Raw genomic sequence first — 14,651 nt, 5'->3', positions numbered from 1 at the left:
CTTTCTGCCTCATAGGCTGCGGTTATTTTAAAATTAAAATGCACGATTTTGATGTGTAAAATGAGACAGTCAGATGAAGTGTTATTATATTGATTTGACACACTGAATTGTTTTTAAAAAACAAATTTAAATATCAATATTTTGGGTTGTTGTTTGGATACTTCAGGTGTGCTTTTTCAGTCTTGTTATGGAATGTGATGTCAAAAACATTAAATACAAGTTACCTTCCAATGAATCCAAGGCACTCTGTAGGGGCTTCAAATCAAAATACTGTTATTTTACATTTATTTGTAATGACCAATGCATCAAGATCTTCATCAGGTTCACACCCTCATTATTTTTGAACGCGCATTTTATGTTTTCTTCAATACTACACCCATGCAGTATTGAAGAAGCAATTTCATACATTTCTTTCCTTGTCACCAGACAACCTTCAAGCCAATTCTAGGTCATTTGAGAGCCTCAGCACCACGTGCCCAGGCTTTGACGTTCTGCGGGGGCTGCTAATAAGACACACTCATCTACCTCAAGTGTTTGAAGCCATCGCTTCTCTGCTGCTCGAGAAGAAGACCAGTCACACTACAGAGGAAAATGTGGGTCTTTTGGATCATTTTTCATCTAGGAAATCATCTTTATTTTCCCTTTTCGTAATTCTCTAATGTGGAATTTACAGGTGCAATTGGATGGTTTCCTACAGTCATTGATTGACGGGCAAAAAGCCAATCCGGCTCAGCAGCTCTGTGTCGAAGCCGCGACGATACTGCTGTCATTAGTCAAAGCCATCATCACTCAGGTGAGAACGTAATAATCGTACACTTTCAGTATGTATCCCCCCCAAAAAATAGTGTTTAATTCCTATTGATACGTATTATATTTATGATTTGACAGCCGGGTCCTCCAAAAAAGAACCCGTCAGGTACTGATACTTCATGGGAGCTGCAGCTCCCAGCAAGTGTGATGCAGTTCCTTTGTCTGCTTCATAACCAGCGGCCCAGAGATCCACTGTGGGCATCGCCAGAGTTCCTCCATGCACTGGCTGGAGTTTTGTATCCTCTGGACGTTTCAGAGGTTTGTGTGTTATTCTGCATTCATCAAGCCCAAACAGTTCTCTGTTGCTGGTCTTATTGACTCATTTTTTTTCCCCTCCTCACTTATTTTCATTCAGCCTTGTATAATGAGTGAAGGTGACGACACATTCAAGAATCCTCCAAACAGGAAGCCGGTCTGCGATTTCATCCGTATCCTGCTAATGGACATTCTTTTTAATGTGTCTGCCAACACCCACACACATCCTCTGCTGCTGCTGCTGGAGGTGAAAGCACAGACACGCATGAAAACAATCAATCCTTATTTACATCCCTAAGAAGTTGTAACTGCAACACATACATGCATTGTTGTCAAAAAAGCCGCTCTGCAGTAAACCAAAACCCCGCAAAACTCTCATTTCTCCAGAAGGTGCCACTGTCTGCTCAGCTACTAATAAAGGCTAAAGCCATGGCACTGTTAATAAAATCATTCACCACTAGGAGCGAGAGAGCAGCAGCAGGCCTGCAGAACTACAGTTTTCTGTGGGGTAAAGGAGCTTAACGCACATTTACACACACCAAATACTTGAGACAACGTTACACAAGGTGCCAATCGTTCTTTTTAGAAATACGCATATAAACGTATAAACTAATAAAGTGGATATATGTCACAGTTCTCCCCTGAAGGCGCATCGCTGGAACAGAGGCAGAGTTTCCAGACTGAGCTGCTGGAGTTGACCATGGACATCATCCACATGCTCAGCCATGAGGAAGAAAACAACACTCATCTCATCGCACAAGGTAGAATAACCGTGAATGCAGAAGCTCAAACAGATAGAAAAAAACGTTTCTTGCTGAAAAATACATTTTGTCGTCTGATTCCGCTGCTTTTTAATTTGATTTCTCAGGCAGCAAGAGACAGACGCCTGAAGGTCAGATGTGCACTTTGATGGAGAATGTTGTGTTCTTCAGCAAGACTCTGCAGCAGAAACTTTACAGCGGAACATTCTTGGGAAACTCTGAGAGTTTGATCAACTTCCTCGCGGATCAAATTGGTGTGGTGAGAAAAAAGCAGACATGAACACACAGCTCCACATGGTTAGAATTGAAAAACACGTTTTTACCATAATTTAGACATGTATGGCTTTTCTTTTTTTCACTGGTGCCGTGTCTTTAAAATGTGAGTGAATAGAAGTTAGGGCTTTTTTGTTGTATCAGGCTAATAGATTTATTTATTTTGAGTATTTTCTTTGTCTTTTAATATCTTGTGCTTTCTCGTCTCGTGTTTTCACTTTACTATGTTATCTTTGGATATGTTTAGCTGCTGTCAGTCATTCATAATCAATCAATAAATATGAAAATGTCTAGTTAAAAGTAATCTGCTCATTGTCACTGTGGAGACAGCTACTTTAAACCAAAGGGAGCACCAAAGGCTGTGTAAATCAAATACTCATTATACTGATTACAGATTCACTTCTTTTAACTTCTAGGCTCTGGAGAAAGGCCAAGCTCAGAAAGAGAACGTAGTATCCGCGCTCTACTCGAGCACCAATAAAGTCCTGCTTTATCTCTTGTCTCAACCACGACGTTCCCAAGAAGAAAAGGACGTTGTCATCAGGGCATTGCGGACATTCATAGAACGCTGGGACGTTGTCATGGCGACTTACAATGCGAACGTGAACTTCATTACGTGCCTTCTTCATTGCCTGTTACTGATACGATCGGGCAGGTAATAGCAAAACCAAAACCATCTGCAAAAAACATGTGGTTGAAACACGGGTTCACTTGTAAGTCAAACAATCACGCTTATTTATTTTTGTAGCTACCCTAAAGGTTTTGGATCTGTTCCACAAAAAGCCCTGAACCGCAAAGCTTCGTCCCAATTGTCTGCTGCAAGAAGCAGACATCCTGCACGCCTCAGTAACGGAGCAGACGTTACCACAGGTATGAAGGCCGGCATGTGAGGGTTTATTTATTTATTCATCACTTGAGCCCAACGTTTTTGTCTAGAGATTGAAGAGAGGGAATGTTCTTGTGTGTGTGTGTGTGTGTGTGTGTGTGTGTGTGTGTGTGTGTGTGTGTGTGTTCCAGATGATACAGAACTAGTGTCCTTAGCGGAGGCTTGCTGGTCAAAGGTCATGGCAGAGAGGCAGCACATGCTTGAAGAAACCTCTAAGATGGAGATCTCAGCGAGTCACATGGCGGAGACGGGGCCTGTCAGCATGACTGACGTCAGTCCTCTGTGGGAGGAGATGGCACATAAAGCCTGGCTGCTGTACACAGGTTAGCTCCACTAATAACTGCAAAAGAAGAGGCGGCCTGAATGTGTGCTCTATTGTTATGGCAAGAAAAAAATCTAAAAACAACATATATTTACATTTGCAGACTCTCAAAAGCAGAACGTGGCGGGCAGTTCTCTGAAGACGTTTGATTTGATCAGCAGCGCGGTTCGCTCCGCTTTGGGCAGACCCGGCAGAGAGTCGGTAACAGTGGAGGTAAATTCACACTTTGGATCTCTGGCACAAGACGGATATATCAAGATTTGTGTGCCTGTGACTGTGTGCCTTTGGCAAAGTGCGGGGTCGTTATTTATTCACAGGTAAGCCAAGATCCAAGAGCGCTGTGCCCAAACATCATCCCAAAGTCACTGCTGTGTTCACGCCGTGTGCCGTCCAGCCCTGTGGGGGTGTTTGATTATTTCTTTAAATGGATTTGGATTATCACAGCTGATTGCCCCTGAGTGGGTATAGTAATTGATATCTGTTAGGCCCATCCGCAAGAACACTCAGTACAACACACTGTTTGCTGCTGAAGGTTAAAGACGTGTTTATTGTTGTTTTTTCCCCCCAAAACACGTGGCCCACATCATTAGTTCCCCCACAACGCTTAAGACGCCGAGCCATCTGGAGCAGGGAGCGGGGACATATTACTCAGGCACACAGGCATGAAATTACCACGTCTGTGCGTCGGTCTCACCCCCACGAAGCGCGCGTGTGTGTTCTCGTTTGTGCGCTCCTCTTGCCGACAGATATCGGGTTGGCAATTATAGTGGTACCAATCGGATGAAAACATTATTCATTTGATGTTATTCTTTATCATATCAGTCTCTGACAGGCTATCAGAGAGGGTGATGAATTGTTTTTCCATCTGAGAGGCAGGGAAGAAGAGGGAGGGATGTTGCCGCCTCGCTTCCTGTGTGTTGCACAAACACACAGCAAAGTGTTCATGAAATGACATTCAAATCGTCAGTAGTGGTCAGGCAGTCTGTTGATTTTTCTATTCATCTTCGTGAAGAAACAAGGGTGCCTTTAATTCAAATCCTCAAATTACGTCAAGTCATGAGATTACAGGGAGTCCTCTCTTTCAAATGGGCATGTTTTCAGATATTTACTTTTACTAAACCAAAACGAGTTGTAAAGCCTACTGTAGGTAATGAATGAAAATACAGAGACTGATAGGCAGACTGTGTCCTAAATCAAGCTTTAGTGCAATTCTTCTGGAGATTTATTTCATCGGCAAATGCAGTTTCCATAATCATATCTGTGTCCTCATATTAGAAAGATAATTAACAGCACTAATGATCACGTTAAGTTCATTACACATTCACTGCCAGCCCAGAATGAAGTTGACATTATGTTGCCTTATCATCAGAGGTGGCGTATTGTTGGGAAGTCATTAAAATGGAAATGAGTGTGATGTTCTGATGTTAATTGCAGAGGGAAGAGATGAGTTATGTATTTAATGCAGCATTTAAAAAGCCAATGAGGTTCCTATCTGCTAAATAGGGTAATTAATGCTATATATTACTTATGTTTGTCCAAATGAAGGAATGACATTAGGAGATGATGACGCCAACTTGCTGTTTATCTGTCGCAACACGACTCAAGCTCGCAAACTTCATTATTACACTCTTTTTTTGGACCTTAATATTTCTATAATCTTCCTTCAAATTACCCCTTTATTTCTTGCTCTGCATAACTTCTCATTTGGATGGGCAGTCAGTAATTTAGAGAGACTGTTTTCATTTCCAGAGGGCTGGAAAGTTTTACACATGGGTTTACTTATTTCTCAAATTCACATCTCTAGTATTACAGAAGGAGCGGTTAGTTTTTAGTGCACTTGAAATCAATTATTTCTGCAAAACAAAGAATTAGCATCTGTAAATAAGACTAGACGTGAAGACTTATTACTACATATTCATTGAGTCAATTAAAAGGCTTTCCTGGTCAGCTGTGAGGATGGACACATGTTGTTTCACTGGTCTCTCAGCGAGCACTGCTGTGATGATGGGCTTGATGAAGCAGTTAACAGTCAGAATATGATCCCAGTGTGTCTGCTGAACATCAGCATCCTGCAGTGTCAACACGGCTCTGTTTCTGCTTTTTCTATTTTTTGTTTTTGTTTATGTGTTAATCAACACGCACACGCTAGCCTTGCTCATGACTGTGGTGTGGCTCAGTGATATTAATGTTTATGTTAATTAGATCACACCAACAAATGATTACATTTCCAGGCAGGGTTATTGTAAGACTGTAGCCACTAGCTTATTTTGCCCAGTGAATGCAATTTCGAACTGATGTAATTGTATGAATGCATTGTAATTGCATAAGGAAACAACAATACCATTATGAATATACAATCTCCGTGACCATGATGTGTGTTTACAATATGAGCTAGAGAAAGAGCGATTGTGCTGCCCGCTCTTTTCATTTTCCACCCATCGGCTTACTCTGCTTTCTCTGTAGGAGTTTCTGTCTTACATGGAGTCACGTCGACAAAGAGGTCACAGCATGTTTGAGAACATGAGGACCAACCACACACAGGTTTGACAGAAATGGAACCATGAACATACTGGAATAAATTACATTCAAAAGCCCAGGTCGGATCTGTAATGATTTTGTATCTCCACCTCATCTATTCCTTCTATCCGGGCCGGTTTGTGCACACCAGTTAAGAGCCAGCGAGTGGGAGCAGGTGAGCTCCAAGTGGCTGCGTGTGGAGGCCGAGCTGCTGAGGGAGAGAGCGGTTTTCGGCCCCGGCCCCGGCGTGCTGCTGAACCAGGACTGGGTGCAAGAGGCTGCCGAAGGACCCAACCGAACCAGATCCCGCATCCGCAGGAAGGCTCTGAGACGTTCCAAGCGGGTAAAGCCTTTTAGTTTACAGCGGCATCTTTGGAGCAGGGTGCTGTTTTAACTCCGATCTGTAACCGTGCCATTTGTTGAAGGTGCTTGGGACGAAGTGTCTGGGTTTAAGGACCGGCACGTCTGAGGAGAGCAAAAATAGACCCGAAGGTGACATGGGTGAGGAAATGTCTTTCTGTTTTTCGTTAATCAGAGTGTGGATGTTGGCTCACTAGGGGAACGTGTTCACGTTTTTGAATCAGAGCCCAAGATCCTGTGTGAAGTAGGAGCAGAAGCTAAAGAGGATGAACCGGAGGGGGGACAAGATTTCGACCGTCTGACCTTCTTCCCTGTCCTGAACGAGACAGCCGCCGTCGCTGGGGGACCACCCGGCTCCTTGACCCCCGAACCCTGCTCCCACACACAAGACTGCCACAACACGCGCATTATCCTGCAGGAGCTGCAGCCCGGAGAGGAGGTACTGGGTGTGTGCTGGGTTAAAGACGTCACGCCTCCTTTCTACCCTGCTAATATTCACAATCATAATTATCTGATGTAGACTAAGGGATTTCCATAGCCCAGCGCTGCTATCAGAATCCCATCTTTCCTCATTAGTGTAACGTTTTAATGTCGAGACCCAGATCAGCTCCTCTCATTCTTCCGGCGAGTTAGAATCCAAGGCACATGTTGACGGGGACTCTCATCACTCCGGCAACCAGCGGCGGCTTTTAATGTTTCTGACAGAAGTATTAATAAAAACAGTAGGAGGTGATGCGAGCTGTCTTGCATCAGCTTAGCAAGTGTGTGATGTGTACATGTGTGTCCTGTTGTCTTGGTTTAGTGAGAGTCCTGCTGAGCTTCCTGTCAAATCAACAGAGTCATTAGCTCTGAAAAATGCGCGCACACGCACACAGTAACACACAAAGGGAGACCCACTCATAATTAGCTTGCCAGCGCCAATAGTGTGATTATGACAGTAATGTGTGTGGGGAGAAATCAATGGTCTGACATTAGGCTCTCAGTCAATAAAAGTCCTCCTTTTCTCTCCTCCTGCCCGTCATCAGCTAAATCACCCACAGACTGATAACGCAAATCTGTTCAGTGCACGCTAAGGCGATAAGGAAACAAGTTTATTGTTATGTATTTAATCTTTCAACAACAATAAATACAATTGCCGTTTTTTCTGAAATCTAGTCATTGTTAGGGTTAATGCAAGTTTGAATTCAATGGTGGAGAATTGCCATACAATCAGACCATGATATAGCTCAACGGAAGACTCCTGTGTTGTGAGGCCTGGACACCTCGGATCTTTCGCCTCATGCCCAGTGATATTATGCGTCTTAGCATGTCTCTATGCATTCAGACAAGAGGTTTTGATCACTTAGCAGGTTCCCTGTTATGTGTGTGGCAGTGATTAATTCTCCCAATAATGGCCATGCAGTGCCTCCTCCTTTACCGAGTGTGTGTGACTTTGTTTCTGGGGGCAGGGAGTCTGATTTGATTAGTATAAATTGTGTGGCCCTGCGGGTGTGCCGGGGCCCCATATGGTTTTTGGGAACAGTGTCCCAGAGGGCCAACACAAGGGAGACAGCCAGGTGCACACACTCATTGTGAAATGAGGGGAGACAATAGAATTAGCCACACATTATCACAACGCAGTTAGCATTAGCCACAACTGGTGCTGAAAGCAGCATGTGCGTCCACTTTGGGGCTGGAACAAACGCACAGCCACACCACTCCCCATCAATCAGCTCTGATAATGAAGTGTTCAACTGTGTCTTTTTAATAATGATTAGAATATGTGATTAAAATGATCAATCAAAGTAAAGCCTGGAGTGCCTGCGTCGCTGCCATGTCATGTCCCGGGAGAGAAGCGGGCTGATGTGTGTATCGTGCCTCTCACCCCGGGGGGGGGGGGGGGGGGGGCAAGGGGCACAATGCAATCTCCCCGTATCTCTCTCCTCCCTCTGCAGGTGAAGGCTAAGACGAGTGTGGTGACGGTGAGCGGCCTCAGAGTGACCGAGGGGGTGCTGCTGTTTGGCAAAGACAGCCTGCTGTTGTGCGAGGGCTTCGCTCTCAGTCCCGCTGGAGATGTTTGTTGCAGGGAGCATCACCCCAGCAGGTACAGCTGTGTGTGTGTGTGTGTGTGTGTGTGTGTGTGTGTGCCACACGCTTGAGCAGTTGCAGCACAACAGTTTCAGTCGTTCCGATCATTCATCCCCGTGTGCCATTCTGTCCCTGCCAGTGTGAAGGACTCCTTTATTTCCACCATGTTGAGTACCGAGCTGCCTCCGGCACGCTGCAGACGCTGGCTCTATGAGGACATCAAGGACGCACGCTTCATACGTTTCCTTTTAGAGGTCAGACATACTAAAGCTCAAGCACAGTATAAACATGCATTTTATATGCAAAGTCCGTTTGTGCAGGATTAGGTGTGAGTCATTCACACTGTTAGATGTAGACGTGTTTCCCTGTTGTCTTATAGAAATCTCATTTGTTCTGAAATGAATAAATGTACCCTCCGTTTTTTTTTCCATAATTATAAGTTTTAGATAATTGGTCATGATGCATTTTAAGTGAAGGTTTAAAAAGGATGTGAGAGATAAAAATGTGCTGTTGAGTGTACGTTTGAAAAATAGTTACTGTGTTACTGTGTTACTCTGTTACTAACAGGACAACGCTATTGAAGTCTTCATGAAAAACGGACTTTCAGCCTTCCTTGTATTCCTGAATAAAGACCATGTCGCTGCATATAAAAGGTGCCGCACTTCAATAAAAAGGTTTTGTTCTATTGTTATTTACAGCATTATGATGACTAACCTTTCACTCTTTCCTCTCTCCCTCCAGGCTGTGCATGGTGGTGCCAGCATTAAAAGGCAGAGGGGCCGCAGAGGTGATTGCTAATGCCCGGTAAGTGTCCCCCGCTGGTCACAATCATCCAACAGACAAAACACTTACATGCAGTCACTCGTTTTATTTTATCAATTAAAACTGTGTGTACATAACACATTGGTTGTGTGGCACTTGTGTGGGTACACTATGCAAATACTAGCTTTTAGAGCTGCATAAAAGTGACATTCATTTCAGTTGTACTCTAGTGTGTGACGCTGTTCGCTCATCCGACCGGCTCGCATTCCGCCTTTCTTATTCGCCACACGTCCTGATCGACCGCTGCCACTGAGTTTGGTACCATCAGTCCGCGATAAGTCCTCACCCTTATCTCCTCGAACACGTCCCCTCTTCCTCCAGTTAGCCCTTCCCCATGCTCCTGGCATCTCCTAAGGCATGTCCTACACAGGCTGCTCTCATGGACCAGAAACACGTCTTCCTCTGCTTGAGCTTTTTCGTTCTCCACCCTCTCACCAACCCCCTGAACATGCGATAGAGGATTGTTCTTCATGTTCAACTTTGTTAGGTTGCTTAGCACTTTCAAAAACTCTGGTTGATTGATAAAGAGATTATCAAACAGACCCAATTCCTGCAGACAATCTAAGGCCTTCATTGTGGGAGGAAGGTTGTCTAGCTGGTTCATTCCCAGATTGAGACTCTTCAGGCTGGTGAGAGAACCTAACGTGGACGGTAATCCCGCGGAGATCAGGCGGTTGTTTGAAAGGTTGAGGTGGGTCAGTCCCACCAGGTTGCCGATGGACTCGGGCACAGACTCCAGTTTGTTGCTGTGTAGATCCAATCCCCTCAGTGACGAGAAGCTCCCGATGTTATCTGGGAGTTTCTGTATCAGGTTGCGACTGAGGTCCAACTCGTCCACGTTCTTCAGCTTTAGGAGACACTTGGGGAAGATGGTTATACCCATGTTGCTAAGCGTGAGTCTGCGCCGTCCATCCGGGGACAACCTTATTGCCTTTTTGGCGATCTTGAGGGTCAGCTTTGTCCCTTTGGCTCCCTTCCCTCTGTGCATGGTACTGCAACACACAGAGAACTACTCAACAGGACCGTTTAAAATTTCAGCACAGCTTCACTTTTGCCCTCAAGAGACAATCTCAGTAATCCATTGTATCTACACCACCACATCGTGCTATCGCAAATGCATGTGTTGTGTATGTTTCTGTGTGTGTGTGTGTGTGTGTGTGTGTGTGTGTGTGTGTGTGTGTGCAGGTGGGAGGTTGTGTGTGTGTGTGTAAGGCTGATGTGATTTATTCAGATACAAGGTCTTATGTATGGCCTGGGGCAATAGGGAAAGCCTGCTCTCTGAGCTGTGTGTGTGTGTGTGTGTGTGTGTCTGCAGTGTTATGTCTGCAGTAGTGCATGCTCACCCAGTGTTGCCCATGGGTGTATTTAAGAGCACAACTCTCTAATTAAGGCTAATGCAAGGGAACAATAGGGGAGAGAGAGAGAGGAAACAACATCGGGTAATACAGCAAAAACAAATGAGTGTCGATGTTGCCTCCATTCAACTGATTGAGCTGTTTGGCTCTTGTCTCCTCTCACACACAGTGCACTGACACAGACATGGGTGTACTCCCCGACAGTACATGTGCAAATGCCCGAAGAGTGAAATCAGGACTTTGATAAATGATAGTGGGGAGTGTTGAGAGTGTGATGAGGGCTTTGCTCTCCTTGCCTCCTTGTCTAAAAGAGCAAGGTGTGTGTCTGTTTGTCTCTGTGTTACACCCCAAGGCCCTCTCTCGCCTCATTCATCATCCTCAGGATGAGAGAGGTTATCCACTGGTGCTTGTTCCCATTATAACCTCCTGTAGAAAACTATTGCATGAAATTATTGCATGCAATTAGATAACACATACTGGGCCAAATGCAATGATTGATTTAGTGTAGTTTTACAAAATAATTTGGTCTGGAGTTATTGGACGAGGGGAGGAGTTATTGGTTGCACTTCGAGCAGCCCTCGCTCGCTAAAACCATCTACTGTTTTCCTCCTCATTCATTTTTCACTTTATAAATGAAGACATGTACTCACCATATTTTGGTATTTCGACTTGCCGTCAATTGGGTGATGAGAGAGTCTTGGCTTCTAGAAACGTGGCATCAACCAGCTCCAGCTCCTGTGAACTGGCCGTTCAGCTCGCAGCCTCTCACCCTGGAACCAAAAAACCCCCCCTCACCATGACTGAAGTCCCGATAGCACGTCACAGCAACAAAGACCTTCCGTCTGGTCAGCGTGCAGATAATCCCTGCTGATGCTACGTATGTGGCCCACATCGAGAGGAAAGATCAGGAATGCACTGTTGTGTATTTTCCTGGTACTTACTTCCCTCTTGTTTAATAGCGTTACTTAGCAACTGGGTAGCTTGGCGCCAGGAATTTATTGCCATGTTACTGGCCGCAGAGGGAAAAGAGATTTAAGGAGCAGTTGACTGCTTTGCTAATTTGACTGAACACGTTTGGATAGGTGTTAACATGAGTAAAATATGTAGCAACGTTAGTATAGATGTTTTGTTTGGCTAAACCCATTCTGGTAAATAAATTGGAAGGAAGATCATTTGATTTAACAGTTTTTATGCTCAACCGTCTGTTAAAGAGAAACCTTTGAGTTTGTGCCTCCATTTGAGCAAGCGCCAATTAAAGGATCCCCTTACAATATTCTTTGAACACCTAGCTCCAAGTAAATGAATAAAACAGCTGGAGAAGAAACTACGGTTTGTCTTCGCTGAGCTTGTGTGAGCAGGAAGTATAATTTTTCTCAGAATCAGTGAGCTGCTCCGTGTTTAACCAGTCAATCATTAAAACCTTTGAAAACTCGCGGTGGCTACAAGGGGAATCTGAGTCAGACGAGTTACAGTGTCACATCAAGTATCTTTCAACGCGTGGAAAGTCCTCCGTACTTCTGCTCATTATTCATGATACTAAGTGCGGCTCACCTCGACCCAATAACTTCCTCTACAGCTGTGTACACACACATTTTCAGTTTCACTCACTCACCTCCAGTAAGCTGCTTCCGAACTCCTCAGCTTTGCGTTCACACGTGGGTTGCTAGGCAACAGAGCAAGCAGTAAACTTTGTGTGGTGGGTTAGGGATCAGCTTCTAGCGCTCATTTACGGTGTTTCTTTGTTTTTATTGTGCTTCAGGAAGACGGCGGTGGTTGAAAAGGCAGCCCTTGTTAAATGGCAGGTAATGAAATAAACAGACCCTCAGCCATTTGGGTTTGTTGAAGTTTTTTTTTTTTTTTTTAAAGATCAACATCAGTAGAGGCCATCAAAACCGTTTAATTATAGTGGTGTAATGCAAGCACCACTTTTACCCTACTACTTTTTTAAGATAAATATTATACTATTTCTCTACCTTTTTGACAACTTTGGTTACTCTACAAATTATTTGTAGCGATTTTATTTTTCATATATATTTGATGAGTCCATGTTTATTTTCTGTATTATTCGGAATATAATTTTGAGGTTGGTACAAAACAAACATTCTTTGTCCTCTGGGTAATTATGTAAAGTAGTTCATTTTTATTAATAACAATTTATTCCACTGATCGCAACTATGTTCCTGTATCTGTCTTCAAGAGAGGGGACATAAGCAACTTTGAGTACTTGATGCATCTGAACACCATCGCTGGGAGGACGTACAATGACCTGATGCAGTATCCAGTCTTCCCGTGGGTTCTTGCGGACTACCAGTCGGAGGTTGGCTCACACACATTGGCCTCCTGTTATGAACATTTATATTCATATTGTAGGGCGGTGAGGTAATAAAAGTATTGGATTTACTGTCCTTTATAGACGCTCGATTTGTCGGATCCTTTGACTTTCCGTGACCTTTCTAAGCCGATGGGAGCTCAGACAGAAAAAAGGAGACGAATGTTCATCGAGAGATATGAAGAAATTGAGAGCATTGAGGATGAAGGTATGTTTTTTGTTCTTCACTTTTTATTGTTCTTGTCTTTTGCTGTTCCACTGAAATTTTATTCTGCGAAATTTCACTCTTTAGGAAATTTGTCTGCCCAATGCCACTACTGCACCCACTACTCCTCAGCCATCATCGTATGCTCCTTCCTTGTCCGGATGGAGCCCTTTTCACACACCTTCCAGGCACTGCAGGTCTCAGAAACTCATTCATGGTCCCTTATAAATCCAAGTCAGTGCACTTCCACGAATCCACAGGCCCTTGTGCAAACCCAGGGTTCCACAGGCCCACTGAAGTTCATCACTTTTGTTTTACTTTCCGACACAAACCTCTTACATGGGCTATTTTCAGCACTTCAGATCATTTTAGTGCAGCTTTGGTCTCAAAGCAGATCATTGGGAGATTTCAATATATATGCAAATAATTAAAGAAAGCATCTTAAAGAAGCGATTGCAAATAGCCTCGGATATTACCAAATTACGATACAGCATCCAATTGATTATAATGGAAAGCCATGCATATTTGATAGTCAGAATAAAGCAATAAAGATGTTGGTCTGGTGAATTACGGTGGCTTTTTGTCTTCTGAAGCACATAACGGGTGTGTAGTAATATCCATAAATGGATTTACATCTCTAACCAAGTTTACCCGTATATATGCTATTTTCATTCATTGAGGTAATTGTTTTATTCTAAATTACATTCTCCCTCATGAGATTTCCATCATAGATTATGGAATTTTACAGAAAGATGAAAAGCTTTCTTCAAATAGAAGCAAGCATTTCCTGCTTACATAATACAATGAAGGAAATAAAATAACACGCACTGCACTGAATCAAGCATAACTGCTTTATTAATACGATTGTTGTAAAGTTTGGTTCGGCGGTGCGCCGGCAGTCTGACAGTGCTGTGCGTCGTCTTCCCGCAGGGAGGCTTTGACATCGCAGAGCGGATGTTTTACAGCGTGAAGAAGGAATGGGAGTCGGCCTCCAGAGACAACACAGGGGACGTCAGAGAGCTCATCCCAGAGTTCTTCTACCTGCCCGACTTCCTGCTCAACTCCAACCACATCCAGCTGGGTCAGTCACAAAAGTCATCCTCTGTGTATCTCGACGAATGAGAACGAGTGATATTGGCCCTTTACAAGCGCTGTTTATTTATGGGCCCAAAGTATTTTGTATAACTTCATTTATTTTTTAACAAATCGTAATCAAAATACTTTTATTGCCCTTATTTCGTCAACGTAAAATAACCATTTGTTAACATTGACTTGCAGAAATGTAAATGAAATTACTCAATTGCTAAAGCACACACATGTCTTGTGGTTGTTCTAGTTAAGCACACAAATTAAACACTAACAAAACATGGAGAACCCCTGATGAAAACATTGCGTTGACTCTACAGACTTTACTTCTTTAAACTCCATTTTTTTAATCCATTTCTCCGTAGGCTCCATGGGCGATGGTACCGCTCTGGGAGATGTGGAGCTGCCTCCGTGGGCGAAAGGGGACCCCCAAGAGTTCATTAGAAACCACCGAGAGGTCAGTGACCCCCGCCTCACCAGGATTGTCTGTCGACTATTACGGGAATGTTCCTAAATGGGCTGATGATGTTTGTTTAAACTTGATGGTGCACATAAGACACAATGCTTTAGCATCTGAAACAAGTGTGTAGTGTAGCCGTTGGA

General features: G+C 43.8%; 2 protein-coding genes across 4 annotated transcripts in view; one reads left to right on the top strand and one right to left on the bottom strand.

Annotated features, from left to right (window-relative positions):
- wdfy4 (WDFY family member 4) overlaps positions 1–14,651 on the top strand; it is a 41,560-nt gene that overhangs the window by 21,319 nt on the left and 5,590 nt on the right. For all 3 annotated transcript variants that reach the window (XM_040177818.2, XM_040177817.2, XM_078104850.1), the window contains 24 exons: positions 427–593; positions 674–793; positions 889–1,068; positions 1,166–1,312; positions 1,700–1,826; positions 1,934–2,085; positions 2,516–2,754; positions 2,848–2,969; positions 3,117–3,308; positions 3,411–3,520; positions 5,771–5,848; positions 5,976–6,167; positions 6,250–6,325; positions 6,409–6,623; positions 8,119–8,267; positions 8,391–8,505; positions 8,819–8,904; positions 8,993–9,055; positions 12,188–12,230; positions 12,626–12,745; positions 12,842–12,965; positions 13,050–13,159; positions 13,893–14,043; positions 14,414–14,505. In XM_040177818.2, the coding sequence (XP_040033752.2) occupies positions 427–593; positions 674–793; positions 889–1,068; positions 1,166–1,312; positions 1,700–1,826; positions 1,934–2,085; positions 2,516–2,754; positions 2,848–2,969; positions 3,117–3,308; positions 3,411–3,520; positions 5,771–5,848; positions 5,976–6,167; positions 6,250–6,325; positions 6,409–6,623; positions 8,119–8,267; positions 8,391–8,505; positions 8,819–8,904; positions 8,993–9,055; positions 12,188–12,230; positions 12,626–12,745; positions 12,842–12,965; positions 13,050–13,159; positions 13,893–14,043; positions 14,414–14,505 (3,170 nt within the window). The remainder of the gene's footprint in view (positions 1–426; positions 594–673; positions 794–888; positions 1,069–1,165; positions 1,313–1,699; positions 1,827–1,933; positions 2,086–2,515; positions 2,755–2,847; positions 2,970–3,116; positions 3,309–3,410; positions 3,521–5,770; positions 5,849–5,975; positions 6,168–6,249; positions 6,326–6,408; positions 6,624–8,118; positions 8,268–8,390; positions 8,506–8,818; positions 8,905–8,992; positions 9,056–12,187; positions 12,231–12,625; positions 12,746–12,841; positions 12,966–13,049; positions 13,160–13,892; positions 14,044–14,413; positions 14,506–14,651) is intronic.
- Positions 9,100–12,175, bottom strand: lrrc18a (leucine rich repeat containing 18a). The gene is made up of 3 exons (XM_040177820.2): positions 12,041–12,175; positions 11,079–11,198; positions 9,100–10,065 (listed from the first exon to the last, which is right to left on the bottom strand). The coding sequence occupies exon 3, from the start codon at positions 10,059–10,061 to the stop codon at positions 9,261–9,263; it is 801 nt and encodes a 266-aa protein (XP_040033754.1). The 5' UTR covers positions 10,062–10,065; positions 11,079–11,198; positions 12,041–12,175; the 3' UTR covers positions 9,100–9,260.

Source organism: Gasterosteus aculeatus, chromosome 6 (genome assembly GCF_964276395.1).
Source record: "Gasterosteus aculeatus chromosome 6, fGasAcu3.hap1.1, whole genome shotgun sequence".
Lineage (NCBI taxonomy): Eukaryota > Metazoa > Chordata > Actinopteri > Perciformes > Gasterosteidae > Gasterosteus > Gasterosteus aculeatus.
This window is presented reverse-complemented; position numbering and strand designations above follow the sequence as displayed.

What these genes read in the sequence shown, in the direction of transcription:
- lrrc18a (XM_040177820.2), bottom strand. Translation starts at nt 10,061, where the DNA reads ATGCACAGAGGGAAGGGAGCCAAAGGGACAAAGCTGACCCTCAAGATC.